Consider the following 27002-nt stretch of genomic DNA (forward strand, 5'->3'; position numbering starts at 1 on the left):
TACAGACCGATGTGAGTGCAACAGTTTGTAGGCACTCCTGCAATAAAAAGCAAGGAAACAATTTGCCTTGCTATTCTCAGGCTAGAAGATAAGGAGTAGAGAGTGACAGATCAGGGAAAAATTACTTAGGGAGCAGAAAATTGATTCCCTAAATACAGTTTAGCTACACCTGTCAGAGGAGAGGTTTGATTCCTTTGGAAGCAGAGGGCAGACAGCAGATGTGCACTCTACAGAGATGCTCTTTTGGCCTCTTGTGGGAAGGAGGCTGAACATCCCACAGCCATGTTTTGTGAAGAAACTGGCAGGGTATGTAAACTGATTTCACAGGCAAACTCAGGTTGGGTTGTGCCCAACTTCCAGCTTGAATAGACTCATTCAAGAAAAGAAATAAATAAAAATCCTCTCCTTGTGTAAAAAGAGTTGTTAAAGCTTTCAGAAAGTACCCAGCATTATTCCTTTTCAGATGAATCATAAGCCAAGCATTTTCTATTTGGATAGTTTGCTTACATAGCAGTGCAAGCCTTACAAGTACAAGATATAAAACCCCTTACCTTGCTTATGTGGAACTCCAGCTTTCTGATGTATCTCTCCACAGAGCGGATTTGCTTCAGAATAGGGGAAAGAGAGGGACTTGAGAAATTATTTCTTAAACATGGCTTTAGAATCATAGAATCAACCAGGTTGGAAGAGGCCTCCAAGATCATCCAGTCCAACCAATTACCCAACCCTAACCAATCCACTAGACCATGGCACTAAGTGCCTCATCCAGTCTTCTCTTGAAGATCTCCAGGGATGGTGACTCCACCACCTCCCTGGGCAGCACATCCCAATGGCAAACCTCTCTGTGAAGAACTTCCTCCTAACATCCAGCCTATACCTCCCCTGGCACAACTGGAGACTGTGTTCCCTCATTCTGCTGCTGGTTGCCTGGGAGAAGAGACCAACCCCTACCTGGCTACAACCTCCCTTCAGGTAGTTGTAGACAGCAATGAGGTCCCCCCTGAGCCTACTCTTCTCCAGACTAAACACCCCCAGCTCCCTCAGTCTCTCCTCATAGGGCTTGTGTTCCAGGCCCCTCATAAGCTTTGTTGCCCTTCTCTGGACAGGTTCCAGTACCTCAATATCTTTCTTAAACTGAGGGGCCCAGAACTGGACACAGTACTCAAGGTGTGGCCTGACCACTGCTGAGTACAGGAGAAGAATAACCTCCCTTGTCCTGCTGGCTACACTATTCCTGATGCAGGCCAGGATGCCATTGGCTCTCCTGCCCACCTGGGCACACTGCTGGCTCATGTTCAGCCTACTATCAACCAGCACCCCCAGGTCCCTTTCTGTCTGGCTGCTCTTCAGCCACTCTGTCCCCAGCCTGTAGTGCTGCTTGGGGTTGTTGTGGCTGAAGTGTAGAACCCTGCACTTAGTCTTGTTAAATTTCATCCCACTGGTCTCTGTCCACCCATCCAGCCTGTCAAGATCCCTCTGCAGGGCCCTCCTAACCCTCCAGCAGATCAACACCTGCTCCTAACTTGGTGTCTGCAAACTTACTGATGATGGAATCAATTCCCTCATCCAGATCATCAAAAAAGATTTAAGTAACACAGTAGAGATCATCCATTTTTCTCTGTTTACAACATTTCATCTCATCCTCAATAGCCTTACCTTATCCAGGTCGTAGTAGAAAGCCTGAAAGAGAAATAGCACAAACTGAACAGGAGAGCATGTGCATTTGTGCCTATTAACAACACTTTCATATTTACTGCAAGACTTGCTATACACATTAAGCTACACTAAATCAAGATGCCTTTCTTATTGTGAGACAATCCAACATTTATATTAGTTTCACTTTCTGTGCATGATTTCTTGTTTTGGTTTTGCAGATGCTTAAAAAGAGTCAGCAAGACTCTCACCATCAGCTGTAACAAGGACTTGGACACTGGTCAAGGTACATGAGAGCTTGGGGGCAGGGGGGGAGTTTGTTTGTTTGTTTTTTAATCTAGCTATTATTTCCCAAATGAAAGATGAAGCTGGATCTGTGAGTTGCCTTTTCACTAGCACTGTTGCTGAAGTTATTTTTAGGAAGCTGAGAACAAGACAGAATCTGGGTTACAAGGACACATTCACTATGGAAAACAAAGTCTGATCGTCATCTTCATCTCTGTCCATACAGAGGTCAGTACAAACACTGATCACTAAACAGACACTAAACAAGGAGATAGTTTTCCTTTACTGGGATTCTCTCTGAAGAACACTGTTGGATATTGAGAGTGAGAAATCTCAAGTTTAAGTCTCGTTATCTAGAGCTAACTTTCTTTGGTACATTTCTGATGGTGATGTCTTGCTGCAACTCACCTCAGTGCCTGGAAAACCCCTGGGAATCCCAGGTATGAGAAGGCATCTATTTTTGTGACTTGAAAGTCATCAAAGTACTTAACATTAAAAGCATCTTACCAATCTGGAGTTCCTTTTCGTATCTTTGTGTCGTCCAGAGAGATAATCCAATTCTGCCTGATGTGCTTCCAAGTACTCGCTGGAGAGGAAGAGAACCTAGAGTTACATTTTTTCTGGTACATCCATTATAACACCTCCCCAAACACTGCTTTGGCAGGATGTTACAAAGCAACTTCCTTCTCTAGAAGGCTTCTCTTGTTTTATTCTCTAGAGATGTGAATGACTATATAGACATAGGTCAAGGGATGAGAAGGGGTAGTTTCCGTAGACAAATATTTCTACAGAAACTCTTAGAGAAGTGTCTGTACACAAGTGCCAGCAGATGCTTTTTACTGTTACCTAACATTTAAAGAGCTTCTTTTCAGATTTCTCTAACTGTTCCTGTCTGGACTTCTGGAAACTTTTCTGTAAGGTAGGAGACCAGTTCATTTGTTGAGCAAGCCTTTTCTTACTGAGGAGTAAGAATTCATCAACCAATTCCACCTTACAAAGTCAAAGGATCCCATCATGAAACACTGGCACTACAAAATGAAGTTCACAGTAGCACCCTGCATGTAAGGTAGGGCACATCTTAGTGTTTCAGTGAGCAGAGCTGAACACCATCTTTTAGTATGCTAGACAATGTCTTCATGTAACCATTACTTTTTCCAGAATGGGAACTATTTTGCAAGGTGTGAAGCACTTGGTGCCAGTTGGCTCCTACAGAGCTGCTTGCATGCAACTGTTGTCCCTTAGGAGTTCCCAGCTATGTCTGCTAAGATGATCTGCTTCCAACACTGATTTAGGTAACTTTTTCCTCTTATGCTTAAAAGGGTAAATACTACACAAGACAGTCTGAGCAGTCAGCCTCATTTCAGACAGCTACACTTCTTCACATTTGGTTTGACACATTTCATTTTCTTACTTTTACAAAACAAGTTCCCCCAAGACACCCCAGTGGCTCCAGCATTCAGCTGCCTGCTCTTTACACTGTGCATTAACAGCTTGGTGCAGAAGCAGCCAAAACTGGTGGCAGAAAGAGTTCACTTTCTTTTTAGAAGAGCTTCATCACTTTTAGATATATGTGTTAGAATTGCCAGCTTGATGAAATGGTACCCAGATGGTTAACAGAATAAAGAGTTATTGGAATGGTACCCAGATGGTTAACAGATAAAGACTTACTTGCTATAGCTATAAAGAAACAGGCACGTAAAACATGCTCTGTACTAAAAATTCAAGTCACTGCAGCACCAAGAGGACTTAGTCTGCATCTACTTAAAAGTTGGACTTTGCATTGCTATTTGATACAGTTGTTTTCTGTACGTTTCTTCAGTCAATTAGTTAGCTACTCAGTTTTGGCAGGAGTCTGCTCACATTGCATTCCCTGCAGAACTGGGAACAAATTCTGATCCACTGTATGGTTCCTTCTCCCCAAGCTCTGATAAATTCTAAACTCTGCAAAACACATTTGGTTTCATTATTTGCTTTAAATCTAAATGCAGTAACAAGACACTGACTGATATATTTAGGCCTAAGACTTCATAGGCTTTATTGGGATACAAATGTAACACATCTGAGTTTACAACAGTGTTACAATGCATTTTATGTTCTTTGCTTAAGAAAACAAACTATGTTCAGAATTAATACAGTAGCTAAATTCTGAAGACAGCAGCAAAAGGAACAACAGTTCTGCTGTGGGCAGAATGCCAGAAAAAAAGAGGTATAGGGTTTACAGATCCAAAGTATTTTAATCTTCCTAGTATCTTATCTTCCAGTAGTAGCCTCAGGGTGTAAATGAAATTCCCATGATATTAGACTAGACCCATTAACATCAACAATTTAAGATGTGTATTTTAGATCAGATTTGAGGACTCAGTTAAAGGTTAGCCCATTTCAGTCACAATAGAGGCAAACAGCACTTCCCACAACTTCCTTTCTGGTCTGCAATACCCAAGAGAACAAACTTACCCATGTTTCATTTGCCATGTCAGAACTGAATAATATCAGCATTTCTATGAGGTAACTGACAGCTTCCTCAAAGCCAGAGTACCCTAAATGCAGATTGCCAGCCAATCCCTTGGTCTCCTTTATGTCTGTTGTATGCACCCCACACCTCCCAGATGAAGATGATGAACAAATTTGGTCTTAACCCTTTAACTCAAGTCTGTACTGATGTAACACTGACTGCACAGTCAATCCTAATAAAGGCTCTGAAGTAGCACTACATTTAAAGCAAGACATTGCCTCCATTGGCATAAGATGGAGTTATACTACAGTTGCTTCATCACCTCAAGTCAGCTGAAATTTCAGGTGGATCTGTTTAGACCTTTCCCTTACAACAAGCCATCTAGTGATGAGCAACTACTTTTGAACTTCAGAGTTTAATTCCATTAAAAGAGTGAGGAAAAAAAAAAAATCCTGAAACCCACCTTCAACACTAAAATATCTAATTCTTTAAGTGTTCTCCCATCAGCATGGTTTATGAACCAGCCTCCCCACCATGTGCTTGCAGGGCACACCCTTGCTTTCAGCCTTGGTTTTAAGTCAGCTTGCTGAGTCAAAGCAAACTCCCTCCCCAGAAACTTTCTACCAGTTACCCCAGGACTGGCTGTCCCATCCTTATTCAAGTTTCTCCCTCACCTGCAGGCTTCCTGCCCGCCACCCCACACACTCTGAAAACATCCCTTTCTCAACAGAGCTCAGCTGCTTCCCAAGAGATGGAGAATTTCCCCCAGTTCTACCAGTCACTGACTATTTAGAGAAGTGTAACAAAATAGTAACAAACAAAAACATCTGAGCACTTTCTTTGGGAGCAGACTATCTGGGAGGGAAGGAAACTTGTTTTACTAGGTCCCAAGCCAGTGTCTGAGAAAGTCACTATGCATGTTTAGAGATGCCAGATAGAGACAGAGAACAGCAATACAGACTTAAGCAGCATGACTAGGTAAGGCAAATTACAGTATTTTAAAAGTCCTTACTTAAGTCCTTTCTTCAAAGCTTCAAAAATTTTCTTCACCTGCAGTGGCTTTGGATCCCAGATGACTGCTCCCTTCTGCAGGGAATTATAAGCCTTGGGGGATCTCAGTGACATTCTTGATCTCACTGAACTTCTGCTGAGAGATTTCCTGTAGAAAAAGGAAAGAAATATGAGAAAAAACATTACCTGGAAGGAGATGCCTCACTTACAAAGCTTCCAAGCTACAAGTCTTGAGTCCAATCACATATTCCTTTACTCAAAAAAAAAAAAAAACAACCCAAAACTCTTGTAATCACTGAGAATACTTTCACAGCTAAAACTAGAAAGTTAAGGACGGGCCCTAAATACCTACTGAAAGGTTTTTTTGTGACTTCAACACTAATGATTTCAATAAGAAACACGTCCTTCTCTAAGCTTGACACAAGTTTGAGGAGCCCAGTGGTTCTTCTCTATCCATTTCAAAGACTAACTGCAGGTCCCCATTTCTTTGGGAAGGTGTGTGGGAGCGCTGAGCAAGAAAAAGCAAAGCTCATTTGTATAACAGGTTAATAACAAGTTAGTGCTCATACTGCTCTTAACAGACATGCATGGCAGCTGGCCCAGGCCCTACATCTGCAGGCACATTCACACCAGCTCTTGGGTCAACTACAGAGCTAGTCAAGTAAGCCACACTGCAGTACAAGGACATTTCCCTTCTGACTCACTTGCAATTCAGGAAAACAAGGCAACAAATTTTTGATCTGCTCAAGGTCTAACTGATAAAGCTGGCATAAAAAGCCTTCAGAAATAGCTACTTCCTTGCCTGCAGCTACCATCTATTTAAATGATGGCTTACCACCATTTAGAAAAGCAACCTACCAAGCCCAGATTGCATACCATCATCAAGGTGCTTTTTTTTATGATGTCTAACACCTCACTTACTCTTAAAACTAACTGCAGAAACAAAATTAAAGAGCACTTCTAACAAAAGTCTCCCCCAACAGGATTTTTGGCGCTAGCCTAAAGAGTTAGAACACCCCAAGCCATTAGTTAAATACATACATATAAAACATATAAACCAGGAAATTAACTCTCTGCAAATAGCTCTTTTCCATTCAGATTCCTGCCTGGCTTACCTCTAGCTGTATGCTCTTCTAAGTCTTGACTATTTTTTATAAAGTTTTATCAATAATCCCCCTAAATCAAGCCACTTAAAAGAACATTATCCCAAGAAGTTTCTCATTCTGCCAAGCTGAGCCAAGACAAGCCAACTGGTCACTCTCAGGGAAGCTTTCCACCTTCTTTACAAGCTCTATCCTAAATTAGGCTCACCTGGAGCAATGATTAATGTCAACAGGCTTAACATGTAGCCACTGGCTGGTTTAAATTCTGCACATGTGACTGAAGGCCTAAGGAGATTATGGAGCTTGGTCATTAAATCCTAGGCTCAGCACACCTGAGAGATGTCCCCAGTCCTATTATAGAAACCTTTTGAGTAATTAATTATTCTGGTGCTAAATTCCCACTTAACTCCATTTTTTAACATCTAATCTGCAAAAAACCTGATAAAATTGGGCACTGCCAAACATTTTTGTATGTTTAATTCCTTCACCTTAATGATTATCTTTTTTTTTTTTTATGATGGCTTAATGTACAGTATTAATTAACCAAACCATTTGGAGCTCAGGTTACGTATAATGAGGAATCAAACTGTTAAATTAGAAACTTACAGTAATACTGTTTTCTTTCTTAAGATAATGATTCTGAGTATTCCATGCAAAGTGAAAGGGTTTCAGTAGGAAAAATACTGGAAGGGACAGTCTAGCTAATAAGAACAGTTCTCCTAGAGGGATCATCACCTAAAATTCCTTCATGCAAAGAAGGAAATGACATCCAGTTCCATGCTTTAGATGAGCATTCTGGTTAGCAAGATTGCACATGGAATATATTAGATAATTCTAGCTTTTGAAATTAAAAAGCTCAAATTACTCCTGGATTTTATTTATTTTTGGAAAGGAAAGGACTTTCATATTTACCTTCAGAGTTCTGGACTTCAAATCCTAAATTCAGGAAACCATTTCCCTTCTCTTAGAGTGTAGCATCTACGCACTGCAGACAGGACTGGGATTTAAAACTCTTTGTTTTCCTCAGTGTCCCCTACAGACTGATGTAGCCCATACAGACTGTACACTGATGTTAAGAATCCCATTTTCATACATTTCGTAGAAAAATTAAGTGGCTGACATTGGCCTTTAGGGACAGTAGCTCAAAGCTAGATGCTGTGTTGTTGCTTTCCCTTGTGAACTTAATAATTTAAGTATCAGATTTCCCACTTTATAGATAACAGTAGTGATATTTACTTCCTGTAGAGACCATTGTGAGGCAAAATGAAATAGTGTGTCTGACAGAGCCTCAAAAGGAAGTTGCTAAAGAAATGCAGAAGTATATTTAGCATCTGCTTAAGGATCTCCATGTGGACCTGATTTGTGTGTCATCCTTTGGACAGACCTTGCATAGGGCCCCTGCAATCTCCTGCTGTGCTTTGCAACAGTGCCTGAGGGAGAGATAAGTCAGGAAAGGGTGATTAAAAAATTTCTTCATTATGCTGGGGAAGGCTCTTGGGTGCTCACTGGGCTGTGACTGAGTATCTAGTACACAGATTTCCCTTATTGCAGTGATTTCTGAACAAAATTGTCTGTCTAAACACTTAAATAATGAAAAGCAACATCATAAAAAGATGCATAAAAAGAGGCATTTGGTTAGACATTTTTGCACCTACAAGTAACATAATAATCTTCAGGGCTGCATGAACTCTTCTGTTTAGGGCATTTCTATGCTGCTGAACTACGCCTTTGTTGGAGAAATAGCTGTCCATTGCTTTCCCTGCTCAAACTCCCACTATGCACTTGAACTTAGATAATTTATATAACATATAATTTATTGGCAGCAATTTTTCTCAGGATCATAGTGATTGTTGTGATAGTAGTTGTCTGATCTTTGCTAGGTGCAATACTACTTTTCAGCTTCCACACCATATTCATATAAATGGACGTTTAGAATTCTTGATTATATCACAAACTTGTGCTTCACCATGCTGTGTTTAACTAAGAGGTTAATTCAGTCATTTGGTTCTTTGAGAAGACATTTTATGACACGAGTCAGGCATTTCATTGGTACACAACAGGACTGTTTTGAGTGCAATACTTTCCAATACATCTGTGTGATACCGCCAAATGATTCACTTTGTTGTAGCATGCATGGACAGTCAGATATCACATTAATTTTCCACTTACATATCATATCTTCTAAAAGCATTTGACAGGCTATACAGGGATCACTGAATTCACAAAAAGAACAAGAGCATTTGTGGTAGAAAATGTGCACAGTTATCTACATAAAGCAATGCTACACAACAATTTATCACAAGCAAAAAGGGAAAAACAGTGCAGGGTAGCTTAGCAATTACAGAGCTTGACTGAAGACTGGATGACTGGACTGCAGCCTTGGCTGTACTACAGACCTGTTTCTGCTAGCAGTGATTTTGCAGTGGCCTCCTTGGCTCATTTGTATTCTTCCCTTCCTCTCATTTGTGGCACTGCTAGGAAGCAGCCCTTCCTCTCATATGATGCTGCTCTGGCATTATAGTTAGTTAATAACTGTAGGAGAACTTCAGTTAGCTTCAGTCACATATGTTGCCAGGATTCACTATTAAGAGCTCCATGTTTTTAAAGGTTCATGAGACTTTTCATTATCATAACTGTTCAGCTTTTAGGCAGAAAACATTAGTTAGTACTGGGCTGCTAACAAGACGGGTTGTGGCCCTTCATGTTTCTAGAAGAAATGGATGCTATTAACAGCCTGATACATAACCTCTGAAACCCAGCCAGCCCTGGAGTACAGCCTGCATAGCAGTGCCACAGCGTGGGGTGAAGTATGTCTCTTTCTCAGTGAAATGTGACAACGTGCAATAGTTTTAAGAAGCAGTTAAGAAACAACTTTGACACACAGATCCCTTAGGTTAAAAAAACACATTGAGAGTACCTAAGGGCTGTTGCTCAAATAATCAGATGCTTTTAATTTTGTGCTACTTACGCTAATTTCCTGCTTTGCACAGTGCTGAATCCAGTGAAGGAACAACTCCTGCTGATACCCCCCCCATCAGCAGGAGACACAAACGTGAGTTTGACCGACATGATTGTCTATTGGATTCTGAAATAAACAGAAAAAACAGATGAGTTAAAACCTCCTTGACAACTGTGCTGCTGCAAGTGCTGAGATGCACAGAAATGGAAAGTCAGAACAACAGACAGCAGATTAAATAAAAACTCCCACTTGTCTGCTATACACGTTTCCTCTGTTGTCATCCACAACACAATTGATAAAGGACTGAATAGTCTAAATGAAATCTCTCATGCCCTCTTCAATTTCTGATTGATTTTACAAACTTATTATGTAAAAGCCAGAACAGCCTCAATTCACAAGCTCTCTACATTTCTGATTTTTAAAAATCCTGTAATTGTCCCACTGCTTAAGGAGCTCAGGCCAACCAATATATTCCCAAATCAGTTTGGACGCCAGAACAATACTTAAGCTCCAGACTTAGTCAAAAAGCAGTTCCTTGCATCTATGCAGAGCTACACTGAAATCAATGGTAGAACTGGCTGAGTGTGAGACTTAAGCCCATAGTAGAAGTCTGGTTTAAGCAGTAAATTTCAGGTTCATGTTCCTCTTCTGACAGGATTTCTCTTGGATTGCTCTCTTCTGTTTTCCATCCCTCAAACCCTTTTGTTTTCTGGAGAATTATGTTCTCTGCCATATGTCTATAGAATCCAAGTTACAGTATAAGTAACAGACATATCCTTCAACACAGCTGTAGAAAATCACCCAGACAGTTAATATACAGAAAAATTCCCTTCCTTTCCCCTTCAAGCTGGTGTAAAGTAAACACCACAACTGAGTAAAACTGAGTAAAATGAAAAGCTGGAGTATCTGTTTGTAGAGCTGTACAATCTCCAATAAAAAGCCCTGCATGTTCCATGTCCCACATTACACAATGTGCTCTGAGGAACAGTGAATAGAGTAGATACTGGAAAGAAGCATCCACACTCAACCCTTATGTATGACAATATTCCCCCAGTATGGCTACCATTAGTCAGGCTCGAAGCCCAGAAATATGAAGACTCTTACTGTGGCTCTGCCACTAACTTGGAGAGCAACGCTCAGTGCTCAATGCTCCCCCAGACTGCATATAAAGAAATGAATGATTAAATACACTCCCTGAGAGGAGTGAGATTTGAGAGTGTTTTGCTAACTCTGGTCTAGTCTACAAGTACAGGGAATTGCTGGAAGCAACTTTGCTTTAGGTACCATTATCTACCAAAGAAGTAACAAATGTTGGCATGGATTTTCACAAGGAGAGATACTACAGAGAGACTTCTTTCATTAGAAGCCACTGAGTCATTTCCCTGAGCTAAGGTCTAAGATTTCCATTTCTTTGCCTACTCTCTGTGCTGTGCCAAGCTCATGAATACATCTGTGAAAAACAAGCAAAAGATTTTAGATGAGATGTGAAAATGATACATTTGAGCCAAACAGCTACCTGCTTTGCAAGCTAACTAGTTTGTCCAAGGAGGTGTTAGGCATGGCTAGCTGTTTTGTATTCAGTGCATTGAAGCCCACATGACTCCATAGCTTCAATAACCAACTATTACATGGAAAAAAATAGGTGCATCTTAATCACCTTCTAATCAAACTGTATAGCACTCACATTCTCTTGCTTTAAAAGGATGCCTCCTTAATACCCTTAATCAGAGAATGTACTTGCAAGTTGAATTTTCAAAATATTTTCCATTCTTTCCTCTAGTTTTCAGACACTGAAGCCTGTGAAGAGCCACCCCATCAAAAGGATCATTAGACTGAAAAACATGCAACTTACTGAAAAATGCAATTGTGTAACAAGCTGTTAAAGGAAGAAATTAAAGGAATAGCCTCATGGTTATTGACCACAGCCCTCATCAAGGCTAGGCCAGATTCCCAGGGTCTATTCCTCAGCTCTTTAACTTGGGAAAGTTAGTTCCTGAACAAAAAGGAGGAAAAAAAGTGCAGAAAAGCTTGACTAATTTCACAGGACTCCTAAAGCCTGCATAGAATGAGACTGAAAGCCTTTGAAGCATGTAGATAATAACAACCAAACAAAAACAGGTAGACCTTTGACAGCCAACAGAAACTGGAAAACTATGAGAAGACCCCCAAAGTAAAGATCTGTGATACTGAACTGTGAAGAATGAAGTTGGAAATGAACAGACCCCTGAAACTTTGTTAGTGAAAGAAATTAATTGCTTAAATTGCCTAGACGTGATTCTGTAGCCACATGTGTTTCTATAAATCAAATATAATTCTAGACTTGAGAAGATGCATTGCTGCAAATTAAGAGAAATGAGAGATGAATTGGACCTCACTTGCAACACAGCCACAAGCATCAAAAATTCTCATGGGTTGTTTGTTTTTCATAACTGCACAGAGCTCAGTCCTCACGGCCACTGACCCTGTCATGTTCTGCTCTAACGCCTAGCTACATTCAAAAGCAGTTCACAAACAGATTTTCAGCTCCTCTTACAAATATGAAAAGAATTTAAATAATGTTAGGAAAACACCATTATAGGGGTTATCTTTCTTACTTTGAAATAAGGCTGACAAAGTCAAATACCACTTGGTACACACCTGCATATATATTTTTTGTAGCAAGGAAGAAATCTTACGGCTCATTTCACACTTCTGATTAGAAGACCATAAGAAGGATATCAAGACAACATTATATTTGTAAGAAAGATTTATAAATGCAGTTGTTTAAACAGAGCCTTTTGGTAGCCAGAGTGTCTGTATGAAAGTGCTGAGCTACATTACAACTGCCCCTGAGAAAAAGCATCTGGATGTATCTCAAACTCAACTCTCCCTTTAGGCTAGAAATAAATCAGGTAAGGATCCCTGACAAAGCTGAGTTCAAATCTGTCTTCCAACCTGTGACCTCTGCTGTGGAGGCCAGTGTCTCCCAATCTCATAAATTCAGAGATTATACTCAGGGAAGCAGAGGAACTTCCTCTCTTTTAACCTTCCTCAAAGCACAGAATGTGAATACAGTAGCTAGCTAAGGGATGGCATATGCAGAGCACAAGAACATCAGGCAGTCTGAAGGAGCCTATTCCCAGGGACAGTAGAAACACTGAACTGCTGGAAAAAACAAGGAATCTTCAAAAAGCCTGATAAAGCTTGTGGCTCTGAAACAGATCTCCAAAGTGCCAGGTACTAACAGACTCAAACATTTTAATACCTGCAGTTTTGTAAGTCTCAGAAATGTATTTTTGGTATAAAAGAATAAATGTCTTTTCAAATTAAAGGAGTACATTTGTCCCTATTTCAATTATTTGCCCTAAGAGGCTATTGTCACTCAACCTCCAATGTTACCTGGACATGTAGGGATGCCAAGCATTGGAGCTTCTATGCAGTAGTGAGTACAAACTGCATGTTCCGCTTTGTCCTTGTCAGTATTAGGCTGTTCCTCAAGCCAAATGACCTTCATCCTCTACAAATAAAAAGCTGGTGTCTGTTTATGTTTATGGCTAAACTTTTCCAGGCCTAGTCACATATTTAATTGTTTCTGGGCACAATGGTTTCAACGATTTTATGAGGAAAATATGACTCACAGCCTTCTTGCAAAATACTTCTGCTCATGTTTTGTCCTTTAAATTAGTAGCCATGTCTTTCTTTTAGTATCTCCAAGAGGTTCACTTGAACTTGGTGAACTGAGGCTAGAGTACGGTATTCATGTTTCCTTAAAATCCGTAATGTTCCAGCTGCAAATGACTAATTGGTTAAGAGAGATACTCTTGCTCCCAGTTGTGTGCCTGCAAAACTTACCCCAGACTTCTGCTTCCTTCAGCTCACATTGAGTTGATAGCCTTGGCAACGGGTGGCTACAGATCTCACTAGTATGGCAGTACCCACTGTTGACTGGCTTCAGCAAGCAGCAGCTGTCTAATAAAATTAAGCCAGTTTGAAATGGAGCAAATTATTAGCCACTAAAGAAAATAAGCAGAATGACTGACCACAACCTATCAAATGCCAATCACTGGAGTGCCTTAGGATCGTGTTTGTGATTCTGGATGTTTTGTGAGCACAGCCATTTGTCTTATACCACCTGATGCTAACTTTTTCCTTACATTTTTAGACTACTATTTTTCTATATAGTTTTATTTGTAAATATTGCATTAGTTTTACTTGTAAAGCACAATAAAGCCATTCTGTCTTGTGGAAATGGGACAGAGTTGATTTAATTTTTTTATTATCATAACAGAATCCTTTTCTCAATATCAGATGTACTCAACATTTTATTGTTGGGACTACAGTCTTAACCCTAAAATAGGTGGCTTATTATTGTGGCTACATGGAGGATCCTCTTAGTAAGTACATTTCTGCATATCATAGCAACCAGATTTTGTTGCAGGGCTACCACCTAGAATCTATGTCTTTTTAGAGCACAGTTTTATACAGTTCACTTCAGCTCCATGACAGCCAAACAATTTGCCACTAGTGGGTATTGGTTCTATACCATTTCCACCGAAACTCAGCTTTCACTGTAGGTAATCAAAATCAGTACTGATTCAAGCAGATGAACATTTAGGGCTTTAGAGATGTTCTCTGGACTTAGTACAGAAATTATCTGTGATTCCAACTAATCATCTGCTGTTTCAAAGAAACCTTAAGTCAAAGGCGTTAAGTTACTCATTCTATTTCCCTGAATTTGTCTTAAACTCCACCACAATAACCTGGTTTGTTGCTATAATTGCATCTGTATTAGTATTTTACCTGACGTAAGTATACATTGCAAACACCCAATAGGTGAAAAGACAACTCTAGTATATTTACACCAGAAATTTTCTAACATACGTCAAATTTAAGGCTGCTTTTGCAAACTGAGTACATTTATCTACCATTACATTGATGTAACACCAATTATTTTTCTTCCTCTCATTTATTTCAAAACTGAGGAACAATGGAATTAACTAACACTTCTGAATCCTTATGGTGGGTGGTATCCATTTCAAAACACAACAGCAAACAATGCCATTTAAGTGTTTCATGACACTGATAAAGAAAAAACATAAATCAGATTGCCACAACATATTATAACACTGTCAAACACTTGGAACTTGGAACAAAAACTTGGAAAGTCTTCGGGCTCAGCTGGGCCTGAACCACTGAAACTTTTTGTGATTTTAATGTACCATGGAACAGGCTGGAAATTTCTAGACCTTAGCATTTACTTTGCAGCATTGGACATCTAAAGAATCCAGACCATTAAATTTAATGAAGCTCCTGAGAAGTGATAACATCATGTCTCAGCCCTAATTACTCTAAAGGTAGATGTAATGAAGGCTGACTGAAGAATAAAGTGACCATCTTGTGTGCAGCACAGTGTTGAATCCACTGGGAAAATGCACACTGTATTTAATCTTTGCTCTTCAGCATTCTTTAGAAAACCATTGACCTTGGTAGCAATGTATAATTTGCTAGATAAACATTCCAAATTTATGACTAAAACTCTTTAAATTTTAAGCATTTTTGTTCAATACTTAGACAAACATTCTATTTATACATACAGTTATTGGCAGAACTAAGAAAAAGCTCTCTGGTTATTTGTCTAGAGATGAAAAGTCATTTGAATTAGAACAGAAAGTGCCCTTGATGTCACATCTCAACATAGCGTGACACTCGAACAGGGATCCTTTCTTCAGACAAATCCTTTCCATAGAAAGGACTCCCAGCACAAGGATTCACAGTAGAATCTGAGGTTAGATGTAATTCACTTTATCTAGAACTGGTATCTCACACCAACACATTTAACTTGCAACTAGTCCCACACAGTCAGGGGAAGAGTCACTGCAGTGACAGGTATGAAAAATGTTTGGTATTTTGGGTTTATATCATAAAATAAGTTTGTAAAAAATGAGGTAATGGAGACAAACAGTTTCCTGTGATGAGCTTTTGAAAATTTTCCTCTTGGTTCTTTATCATTTGTTTCTGAAGGACTAAGAGGTAAATATTGCTTCTCTCTTGCACTTTTTCTGCTCTCCCATCTCATTCCTTCTCATCTCTTTCTATCCTCTGGTTCATGTAATGGGAATAAATCAACAGCTGAACTTTTTCACCTTTCTTTACAGAAAGATGCAATCCATGCAAGGAACCATCTACCAAAGATGCATGCTTAGCTAGAGTGCTGCAAAGTCTACTGGATAGAGCAGTACAAAGCCATGAACAATCTCTTTTCCACGCATATTCACCAGACATTTTTTCTGGTTTAAGACTGAGTAATGTCAGCAATTGCATAGCAATTTTGCTGCAGGTGGAAGATTTTGCTTCTCTGCATAGCTGCACATGTGTTCCACAGCACTTCTTGACCTAAACCTGTTTAACTTAGATTATTATTAAATTATTTAACTTGGATTTTGTATGCTTGAATTCGCACCAAACCTACATCTTTTGAGTTGTATTTTGAAAAGCTCAAGTGATTCAGGAGTATAATCCCATTCTCAAAAGTAAATTAGGTTCTTAGGAGCTAGTTGGATTGATTTTTAATAAGAACTATATCCATAGTTTACAGTATTTTGAAAGATGGGGCCTGAGTATCAAACTCATTTTGATACTTTTGCAAATTTTATCCAGGCAGATTCAACTTTCAATATATATATATTTAAATACTGCATAGCTGACATGCTTTCCTCCTAGCCATATTCAAGTCATAAAAAGGAAATCAGATAAAAGGCTTTGATCCAAGTTATTGCTTTAGTCATTAGGCCCTTCTATAGCTTTATGCCAGCTTCTGGAAATGAAGTTCTGGAGTCCAGGTCTCTTATGCAGCAATAAATTTAAATATCATAAGTGATCCCCTCAGATAGCTTCTCCTGTGCTAGAGGTGCTGTCTCTGATGTAACCATTTCTAGTGTAGTTCTTTGAACACAGGACTCAAATTTCAAATCCAAGATGACCTGTTTTTCAAGCCTGCAATTCAAAATGTTACTGTATTTCTAATTAGTTTTCATCTAGGCACACAGATCCAAGTTCTATTCTCAGTGCCATTGGTGCACATCCAGAGGAAATTAATCAGTCATTTATTCCAGTTTTCCAGTAGAATCCCAGCAGCAAATGTTGGCCTGCACTTAGTTAATGACCTGGAAACTATTTTTCAAGACATAATTTTGTGGTCAATTTTGTACCTCCCTCTAGTGGCAGCAGATATCAAACAAATGGAGCACAAAGGAGACCTTGTCACGGATCACACACTGATGTATTGTGCCTAGTTCTTTCATGGAAATATGTTACTCACAATCAAGGTTGGCTGTAAATCTCACTCTTTTTTTTTTTCTTTTGTAACGTTGCAATAAGAAATGAGTAAGGGACTGCATAGAACCCAAATCCTCCTTTACTTCATTTGCCAGTATGTGGCATGTTCATATAGCCACATGGAGCTCCTCCACGTTTGCCTACACCATAGCTCTTCTAGTTGCTGTAAGTACTTTTGCATTGAGTTTTCTTTCCTCCTTAGGGGAAGGCACAGAACAATTCACCCATTATCAGCTGATTTATGAGCACCGGGCTTGCTGCTAGCTCCTCTGGTTTCAATTTCAAACTTGATGACAAACTTGCAAGCCTGAATCAGAGGTTCAGGAATGTGGCAGGCTCCACACGCTAGCCTGACTTGCAGCTTTCTCAGCTTTGGCAGAATTGGAGTCTGCAGTTAGCTACATTATAATGAATACTTAAAAACAAATTCCTGACAAGAGAAGAAGCAGATGGCGCTGAGGGAGAGCAATTTACAAGTGATGAACAGGCTCTTCCATTTCTGACAAAGAACACTTTGCCTGGCAGCAAGGCACTGAACCCTACCAATTCTGTCCTTGAGAGTTTCCTCCTTAATTAGAAACATTCTTCTGTAATACGTGTCCCATTCTCCTTGTTTACCCCAATCTGTCTCTGAATATATGTTACAGATAGACTTATCAGGTGTGATCATGTCTCTATCCCTCAGAAAGGGAAGAGGCAGGAGCCTCCTAAAAGCCCATTTCCAGGTCAATCAGTCCTTAGGGTTGTGGAAAGTCCCAAGTCAAAGTTTCAGTAGAAACCACCATGATGAATAGATAGATGTTTTGGTTATTACACTGAGAAGAATTTATTAACCACAACAGATGACAAACTCCCAGTAATAGTGAAAATTGATGTGTGGGGGATGTATTTTGATACCTTCAAAAACTGAAGTCTGTGAACCCCCATGCACTCGTATGTGTCCTGGGGCATGCCTCTGAACTGGGAGAAGCTCTCTCTCATTTAGTTGTCTGATCAATAAATCCTTCACTTTATTAAGATTTAAACCATTAAATCAACTTCCTAATGCAACCATGTTTAATTCCCATGTTACCAAGACAATTTTGTGTCACAGAAATAACAAAATTGCTGTTAGGATCAGTATCCCAAAAAACACCGGGAAAGGCGGAAAATGTCCAAGGGGGAAACAGGAGAGAGAAGGTTTATGTTTTAAAGCAGAGTATTTTCTTTAATGCTGAGTAGACATGGAATTTTTTTTTTTCAGTCAGTATTTCCACAACTGATTAGCAAATCACAGTTCCTAAGACAATGAAAAAGGAAGTAATTTTCAGAGATGTCAAAATCAAAACAATTTAGAATGTATCTCATTGATTAGCTAATAGCTGAAGCATCAACAAATTAGTTGTTATGTTTAAAGATATTATCTAGTCTGAATTTACTCAGCACCTTCTAACACAGACTTGAACTCATATTTTCAACAAATGAGCATTATAGCAACCCTAACACTGGTTCTGTAATAATGTTCCCTTTCTGTAGACACTCCACAAGCATGTAAACTTTACTTGTGGGGAAAAACGAAACCAAGAACCTTGTAACATGTGTGAATATATTTGTACTTTCCCCTTCATTTCTTACCAATTCCTAACACATATGCTCTGACATTCATGGCCCATGTTTTTTATGTTGTATTTCTCTGGTTTTATTTGGTTTGGGTTTGTTTTTAATGAGGTGAACTTTGCACAGCCCAACTCTAGCTCCTATAAAATCCGTGTCTTAAATGACCAGATTTAGTGATTTTTGTATGGAGGGGAAAAAAAAAAAAGAGAAGAAAAGAAAAACAAAACAAAACACAAACCCAAGGCCTACATACTAACCACACAGCTGTACTTGGAAACAGATGTTTAACCCCCTTTAAGCTAAAGAAGACAGGAATATGAAAGAGATAGGTCAGGAAAGGTTCTGTCTAGATTTTGAATTTGGAATTATGGGAGGAATGCAGAAAAAAATGGTGTTTCCACATAAGGGGAAGGGAGAAGGATGGCAGTTCCTCTGATGATGAAAATTTACACTGCTGTACTAGCTTCAAAGCACTTCCACTTCACAGTCCTGTTCATGCCAGTGTCAGACCTACTCCCTGAACTCACACGAGTACCCCACAGAGAGCAGGCCAGATCCTCTGTACGAGCTGCCCTAGCTCTATTCAAATCAATCCATTTACAGAAGTTTGGGACTTGCCCCTGTATCTCCTTTGCATTTAGCAGATGTGAAAAGACCCTAAATCACCATTTTCAAGACATAAAATAGAACAATTATTTAAGATCAGATGCTGTGAAAACCCTAGCTTCTGACAGAAATCTGACTAAACATGGAATTTTCTTTTTTTAACTAACTTTGCCCATCAGTGTGTTCTTCAAATATAAATTGTCTTCTGCTGCTAGTTTGAAGATAGGTAAAGTTTTTCAGACCACCACTTCTCTGCCCAATCTTGCTCTCATTAAAGTCGTTGGGAGCTTTGCCATAATTTCAGAGAGAGGATGAACAAGACCCTTGTAGTCATTATTTGGCACTCACACTGGAAAAATGCATTAGTGATGGCTTTCCATAGGAAAGATGCAGAAGGTTTTCTCTCTAGATTAAGCTTCTTTAAAAAAATATTTTTAATATGATCTTAATCAGTATGTACCCTTGCAGTACAGAGAGGGTCCTTTGCCACAGGAGCAAAAAAAGAATCTTCTGCTGTATAAGGTTTTGTGATACACAGTCATTACACACAGAGGAAACTAGGTTTAGTGGGGCCCTAGTTCCCCTGGGGACTACCATAATATAAATTATTAATAATAAAAATAAACATTGGCTAGCTTGAACTTCACTTCATTCCCTTAGAGCTTATTTTTGTGACAGAATTACCTAAATAAAGCCCACTTGAAAGAATGCTTAATTGCAAACTGTCCAAACAAAACAAAATGGAACTAATTGGTTCTTAAATATTAAACATTCAAAAGGAGATGGCTTTGGAAACAGCTGAAAGACCAGTGTATATATACATGGTGAATTGAGCAGTTAACCAAAATGCAGTCTAGGCTGGACTCCATTTGCTTTTAAGCCAGATATTCAAGTTTTGTCAGTCTAGTTCTGCCTAGAAGACAGTTTTGTATTATTTCAAGCCTAAACAGAATTACAGCTGAATTCTTCTGAAAATAAAGAATCAGAGGAGTCAAACTTTTGTAATGACTTCTGGACATGGTTTGTCCAGAAAAGACTACAAAATCTACAATGATCACTACTCCATGGAGTACCCCTTAAAACTATTTCAGCCTCAAACTTATAGCTTACTGTTTCAATTGTGTTTTCTAAAGCAGTTATTTTCCTGGAAGCTGGGTAGGGAGAGGTCACATAAACAGCTCTGACAATACATCTCTGAAGGAGAGTGGAGATGCCTTCCATCAGAACAAATGATTGCAGACTTGCCTTGGCCTCTATCAACTTTCTTTCTTCAGCCTTCTGGTTGTGTTACTGCTATTTAATTCAAATATTTTACAGTCAGCAAATAGAAAGAATCCAGTTGGACATGTGAAAACTCCCTTTCCATATTCATTAAAAGTTAATACAGTTGGCACACTTAAATCACAAGTAATTCTCACAAGACAAGAAAGTGATCTCTCTAATGTGATTGAAATTTGTAAACAACAAAAAAGACTTGTTTGCATTAAAAAGGAGTAAGAATTAGATGAGTTATAAGCAAAATCATACATTAAAAATAATATTAAACATTTATTAGCAGCAGAAAACCTTTTCTTTGGAGGACCACTGTGTGCTGTGACATAAAATCAGACTAGTGGTAAGCCACTGAAAGCACTCCGCCTGATCAGCCACATGTTTATTTCCCCACTTATCAATAACTGACATTAACAAGACTTCTGCCAGAGATAACAAATTCCTGGAAACATCAGGCTCTTCTGCATCACCCAGCCCAAGCACAAGAGAGCTACTCACTGGAGAAAAAAAAGGCAGACATAACTGAAAGTGCTAAGCAGTAGTTGCTCAGTAGGACCAGCTGAGATCAAACCACTTCAACATTTAGGCCAAAAGCTAATTTAATGTTAAGGTCCCTTGAAACATTATGAATGTCATCAACAAACACAGCCAGAGTCACTCATAAAAATACATTTCAGTTTTGTGTACAAAAAAAAAAAAAAAAATCAACTAGCTCTCTGTCTCAAACTTCCTCAGAGACCATGAACCCAGTTGTTTGTTCCCTGAGGACTCAAAGCTTTTACTGCAGCTAGCAGTCACATCTGGTTAGTGTTTCATATTTTTCATCATCACAAGAAGTTTTTCTTAGGACTCAGACTGCTTTACTCAGCATCTGTGTGTAACTACAACAACAAAATTCCAACAGGAGAGATAACTGAGGTCTTCTGCCAGCTAGTTTCCACCTCTCTCCACAGGCAATCCTGGCAAAACGAATATTCTTATGTGAGTATTTTGCCAGCACTGCTAAATCTTCATGGATTTCATTTTTTTAACACTTCTCCTAGCACTCACAGCTGTGCCAGAAGCTTTTTAACACAGATCTGTCCAGTTACACTAGAAAGCTTTGATGGTTTAATTCATCTCATATAGTTTTGAAAGGTATTAGTAGTTTGTAGATAATGTAAACAAATCATTCAATGTGAAAACCATCTGTGTGCCTGTACTACCAGCACCTCACTGCTATCAGATTACCAGTGTTGGTAACTACAGAACCTCTCCTAGAATGAATGGAGCAACTTGGCGAACCTGTGCTTTCTGTCAGTGTAGTTAAAACTATCCCTCAGACTTAAACCAATCAATATTAACACATGCACAAGTTCATGGTGTGCTGTAACTGCTTCTATACTTGCACCTTTTGCTCATTCAGCCATGTCGGTAAAGGAAACCATTCTTCAGTTGTTACTCATTTGAGCTGAGGCTAGGAATCTGTAATACAGACAGGGACAGCAGCAGTAGAAAGGGGCTTCTTACTTGTGTCCTTTTAGATACTAGGACTTTGCCAGTGCAGATGTACTGCTATAAAGCATCAGGGAAAAGAATAAATTGTATTAGCAGACAACACTGCCATGTCAATACAGCTCCCAGAAGCATTTAATGCCATATGTCTACATCATTAAAAGACCCTCAAACTGAGACCACTATAGCAGTACACTTAAGTGCAGAACGAAGGTTAGTACGTGTAACCCTCAGTACACAAGTACAGACCAATTCCAGTTCTCAGTTGATAAAAAAAATCTGTGGGTGAGTCCTTCAAGCCTCATAAAACAAGGTTTATTTTTGTGATGTAAATTGACTTAGTGTGTGTTACCCTGACTCTATTACTTACCTATGAGCCAGTTATAATTGAGACCACTCTTGCAGAATAGGATTGTGCCACTTGACAAAACTGAGTCCCCTCTAAGGAAGTTCCCTTAGCTCCCTTTCAGCATGGAAGGAGCGAATTGTAATGCTAACATTCATGCTGACTCAAGAGTGCGAAGAGCTCTTACCCAAGGCCAAGGTATTAATCAGTTTACTGTACATGCTGATCCTTAGTTCCTCAGCCTCTACTGTCAGAATAGAATGTGGACAAACAACAGCCACCTTCAGAATGTGGTATGTAAAGAAACAGATTTGCATCAAGTTCTAGTTATTAGAGCTTCAGAGGGATCTAACACAAAATTGGATGGCCAGATGCATAGTCCATACTCAAATCACTGTTGCTTCACTGATAATTTAAATAGCCCTGGTATTGGATGAGATCACCAGGAAAGACCTTCAAATTTCAGGACAATGCATAGGCAAAACAGTTAAATATGACAGTGCTGTGATGAGTCCAGTGATTTCAAAGGCACTCTCTGTGTACTGATCTGCTTTTTTGGCATCAGACAGGCATGATTTGTGAAAGACACAGTCATCATGCATCTTGCCAGATGAGCCTGAGATGATAGCAGCAGTGTCCAGAACGCTGAGAGGTGCTATGAGCACAACAGTGAAAACGCCTTCCAGTAAGGAGGAACCATGCCTGGCTGGAGAGGCGGAAGATAGAACAGTATGTCCCTGTGATATGCTGTGTCCCCTGGCAGTTTTCCCACACTTGCAATATGACCCTCCAAATATCAGTGCACAGATCATTGATCTTACAAACTCACATTTGTGATCCTCTACAGAAAAGACATTGAGAATGTACAGCCTGGAGAACTTACTGGCAGAAAATCACTCTTGGGTGATCTTCAAAATTCAGAAATGGCCATTCAAATACAAAATATACGTGCTGACAAGTCATTCCAACAATATACTAATTCAGATTCAGAATTAAATCCAGATCCTGACACAGTAATGGCAGACTGCATTTGGTGTCATAACAGAAAAATGGTGGTTTGCTCCCCATGTGACTTGGCTTACTCAGGAGAGATATTTTACAATAAACTACAGGTTTACCATATTGTAAAGATAATCTGACAATTACAGGCCAAAGTATACTTGCTTATTGCTTCAAATTAAACTAAAAGCAGTTAAATTCATACACATGTAAGAGGTAGATTCATCAGGTATTACTGCAGCTCTGGAGAAAAGATGCTAGGCTGGGCAGACACATAAATTCTGTCTGGAGATCTTACCAGAAGATGCAATATATATTCTCATCCAAGCCTTCTCCTGCAGAGCACATACTATCTAGGCTTGTGTTTTCGTTCCTGAGTAACCCAAGCTCAAGCAATTTTGAGATACTTTGCACCACTGCTTATTTGTTTTGCACTTCTGATGTTTGTTTGCAGGCAGCTGGGATGCCTGCACTGATTTTCTAAGGTTATTTAAATTCTTTATTTGTTAACAAATTATGTTGGTTGCACAAGACATTGGCATGTGAACACTTCAGAAAAAGGGAGGGGCACAACTCAGTCTCAGTGGAATTAGAAACAAGATCCAATGACTTCAGTAGAGCTACACAAAGGATAGCTCTATTGTTTCAGTGGGAGTTGTGGTTAACTGAAGTAGTATTTCCTATCAGCTTTCTACCTGCAAGACTCTTCAAAGATGACATTACCTTCAAGATCACTGTGTAGGTTTCCATTTCAGACAACAGATAGCAAAAGCTCAGTGACAGATTTTCATAAAGTCTGGGCATCTAGTGTCATGCTAAAAGCATGAAAAAAGGCATACAGTGATGTGCAGTAATAGATCTGTACAACAATAACACTAAAGATGTGATGTTGCTGATGGAATTAAACTGATGCATATTTAGACACCATCCATCCATTTTAACTGATATTGTAAAAAACAGGTAATTAACTTGCTACAAATCAGTTACCTTCAAGCCTTGAGAAAAAGTCTGTGAACCTTCTGTAGAGATCAACTATTAGCTACATTTTCACATGCAGCACCTACACTCTATCACAATAATTGATCCCATGCATCTGGAGCAACTCTGTGCGTCAAAGCTTTTTGAAAACCTTGGCCTATTATTTAAACTTTACTGATCTCACCAAACAAAATCTTTCCTTATACTCTGGAGAAAACTTCTATTTTCATAAAATTTCAATTACATAACATAAAAGTGGCAGAAATTCAGCACAGAGGTAAGTTGAAGGTTATTTACGTTACATTTGGTCTGCCCTAGTAGAAATATAAACCTGTTCATGCCAACACTAAAGCAGTAAACATTAAGATTTTAAAGAACACTGAGGTCTTTATATAGCCTCCCTGCTTATCTGTTAAATCCTGGTATTGGAGAATGAGTTTTCCCTCTTCAAGCCTGTGGCAATTTGAATAATAAACCAGAGGTTATGTAAGTGCAGAGAATTATGGAAAAAATATAAGTGGAAAGTACAGATTTTCAAAATGCTCTTGAATAACTCAAATGTAGCTGAACTGACATTATTCAGACTTTCCAGTCTTATTCAATACTGGATTGAAACCAAGCACAAGAAATTTTAGGCCCAAAGGACATTTTAAAGAAATTATAAGCACCTATGTATTTCCAGTTTACAATGTCTGTCTGGGAAAGCTCTACTGCCTAAAGAAAGACCAACCTATCCTCTTGTGGGATCAGACAAAAGGGATGTGAACTAATTAAGGGGATGTTTGGATCAGCTTGCAAACACAAGGGCTGATTCCACCCCAAAGAGCACCCAAACCAGAAACCTGGATGCAAATATCTGTGGTCTTCTAGTGAAATATGGATGCAGATTCAGATCCAAATTTTACACAGAAAGTTCATTTCTAACCTGTGCAGACAAAAGCTCTAAGCCCAGCTCTGCATTCCTTCCACACCCAGAACTGGAGTTCTGCCTGAATAAGGAACGCAAGAGAGAAATTAATTCCTTATCTCTGTGGCAGATCTTGTTTGGTGATGTACATGCCTGTGAACCTACCAAAACTCAGATGTGTGACATGGCATTCAGGCTAGTTCTGAACGTGATAGATTTCCACAAATTGCTCCTGTAGAACACTTAAACCAAGATAAAACTATTTCCATAAGCATAAGTAACTGCTCTTAACACTACCATACCTGGCTATCTTCCAATACTTCTGTGACAAACAATGTTCATCAATGGAAAAGTGAGTATCTCAGATTTGTATAAAAAATGAGTAACAAAGGGAATAAATTATATATTTCCAAACTGAAGACACTTAAAAGCATGGATGCAAGAAAAAAAAAATCACAGAAGGAAAATACTAAACAAATTATAGAAGAAGGCCTCTCATCATAACAATTCATGTCCACTGTCCTCCAAAATCACAGAGCACCATTATGGATACAGATGCATATGGTCAAAATTTTCCATCACTCCAAAGGGACATGAACTTCACCTTGGCTTTTGATAAGATAAAATGAAGTTATGCTTCCTTCAGCTTCCCAGCCAGTAGTATTTCAAAATCCGCAGGGAGAAAGACCTTCCAAATGCATGAATGGCAGAGAACTGTGGAAAAAAAGTCTTATGGATGTGTGGATTTTGGCCTTTTTTACCATTTTCCCAGATTTTTTCAATCAAGCTTAAACAAGGAATGCTCACCAATGTTAGTTACAGGTGTTGCATTTTATGATATGTCTATGATAAAATTGAAATCCTAGTGCAGACACAATTCCATCAGCGTTTTTTCTTAGTTTAAATTAATTTGATCAAAAAATCAGCCTAAATTGTAGAAGAAAAATCTCTTTTTGCAAACACTACGTGTATTCACATTTTGACAGTTTCTGACAGAATTATTACATGTGCCAACCTGTCCTGCTGTAGCTGTGGCCTTCCTGGAAGTTTTTCTCATTGTTCTACCCCAAACAGTATGCAAAACTCTAGGATAAAGGTGTTTTTCTTGGTCAATAAGTGAAAGGATATATTAAGGTAATTCATGTTGCATTTTGTTCAGACAAGTATTTTCATAACAGTTGAGAAAAGGATATGTTGTATAGAGTATCCTGTGGCAATTATTCGGAGAAAAAGAAATGCTAGCTAAAATCAAGGGCTTTGGCTGCTTTAGGGCTTCCTAGGCAAGACTAAATAAAAATATTTCCTATATACATTCCGTCTTTTCATCAGCATGTCAATTTTAGTAAGTAAGAATGGACTACTAATTCTCAGCATCAAAATCTGGAATAATTTTATGTAGTCAAACATTTCCTTACTTTCACAGAAACAACTATTACTGGAATTTTTTTCCAAAGCATGTTGCAAGTGGATCTAAGTAAATCAGCTAGCACACTGTACTCTCTTCAAGGAAAAAGTTTCTAAAAATGAGTCAGGATTTAATAAAAGATGTCTCTGAGGTACATAACTCATGCCCATAATAGAATATTTCTCAATTTTCAACCTTGTATAGAGAATTTTAAAACACTAACAGATGTATGAAACAAAAAAGCAAAATTCTCCCTTATTCTCTGCTGTATATACATCTAACACACAAAGAAGCCGATGAGAGGCTCTAAAACATTTTCCACTAGAAAGACAATTTGCTCATAATTCCTTCTCCTTTTAAACTGTTTCTGTGGCAACACATCTGGTGCTGTAATTCTGGGCCAGAACATTAACTACCCCAAAAGAAGTAGGTTGTGTTGTTGTTCTGGTCTGCAAGAATGTGAAACAGAGAAACATCTGCACATACATGTAACCAGAAAACCCCTCTCACCTTCATAGCTGCACAGAATATTAGCTACTGACGTTTAGGCACAGCTTAACAGCACAAATTTAAGTATGTTTCTGTGACGGTTAAAGAAAACTCTTGTGGTGAGCACACATTC

General features: G+C 39.0%; 1 protein-coding gene across 2 annotated transcripts in view; it reads right to left on the reverse strand.

Annotated features, from left to right (window-relative positions):
- The window catches only part of RIPOR3 (RIPOR family member 3), a 52623-nt gene that overhangs the window by 22157 nt on the left and 3464 nt on the right, over positions 1–27002 (reverse strand). The window contains exons 2-6 of one of the 2 annotated variants that reach the window (XM_054392059.1): positions 9473–9589; positions 5403–5549; positions 2446–2524; positions 1657–1680; positions 552–605 (exon numbers count right to left, since the gene is read on the reverse strand). In XM_054392059.1, the coding sequence (XP_054248034.1) occupies positions 552–605; positions 1657–1680; positions 2446–2524; positions 5403–5549; positions 9473–9573 (405 nt within the window). In that variant the 5' untranslated portion in view covers positions 9574–9589. Of the gene's footprint in view, positions 1–551; positions 606–1656; positions 1702–2445; positions 2525–5402; positions 5550–9472; positions 9590–27002 lie in introns of both variants that reach the window. The other variant, XM_054392058.1, reaches the window with a different exon arrangement.

Source organism: Indicator indicator, chromosome 24 (assembly GCF_027791375.1).
Source record: "Indicator indicator isolate 239-I01 chromosome 24, UM_Iind_1.1, whole genome shotgun sequence".
NCBI classification, from domain to species: domain Eukaryota; kingdom Metazoa; phylum Chordata; class Aves; order Piciformes; family Indicatoridae; genus Indicator; species Indicator indicator.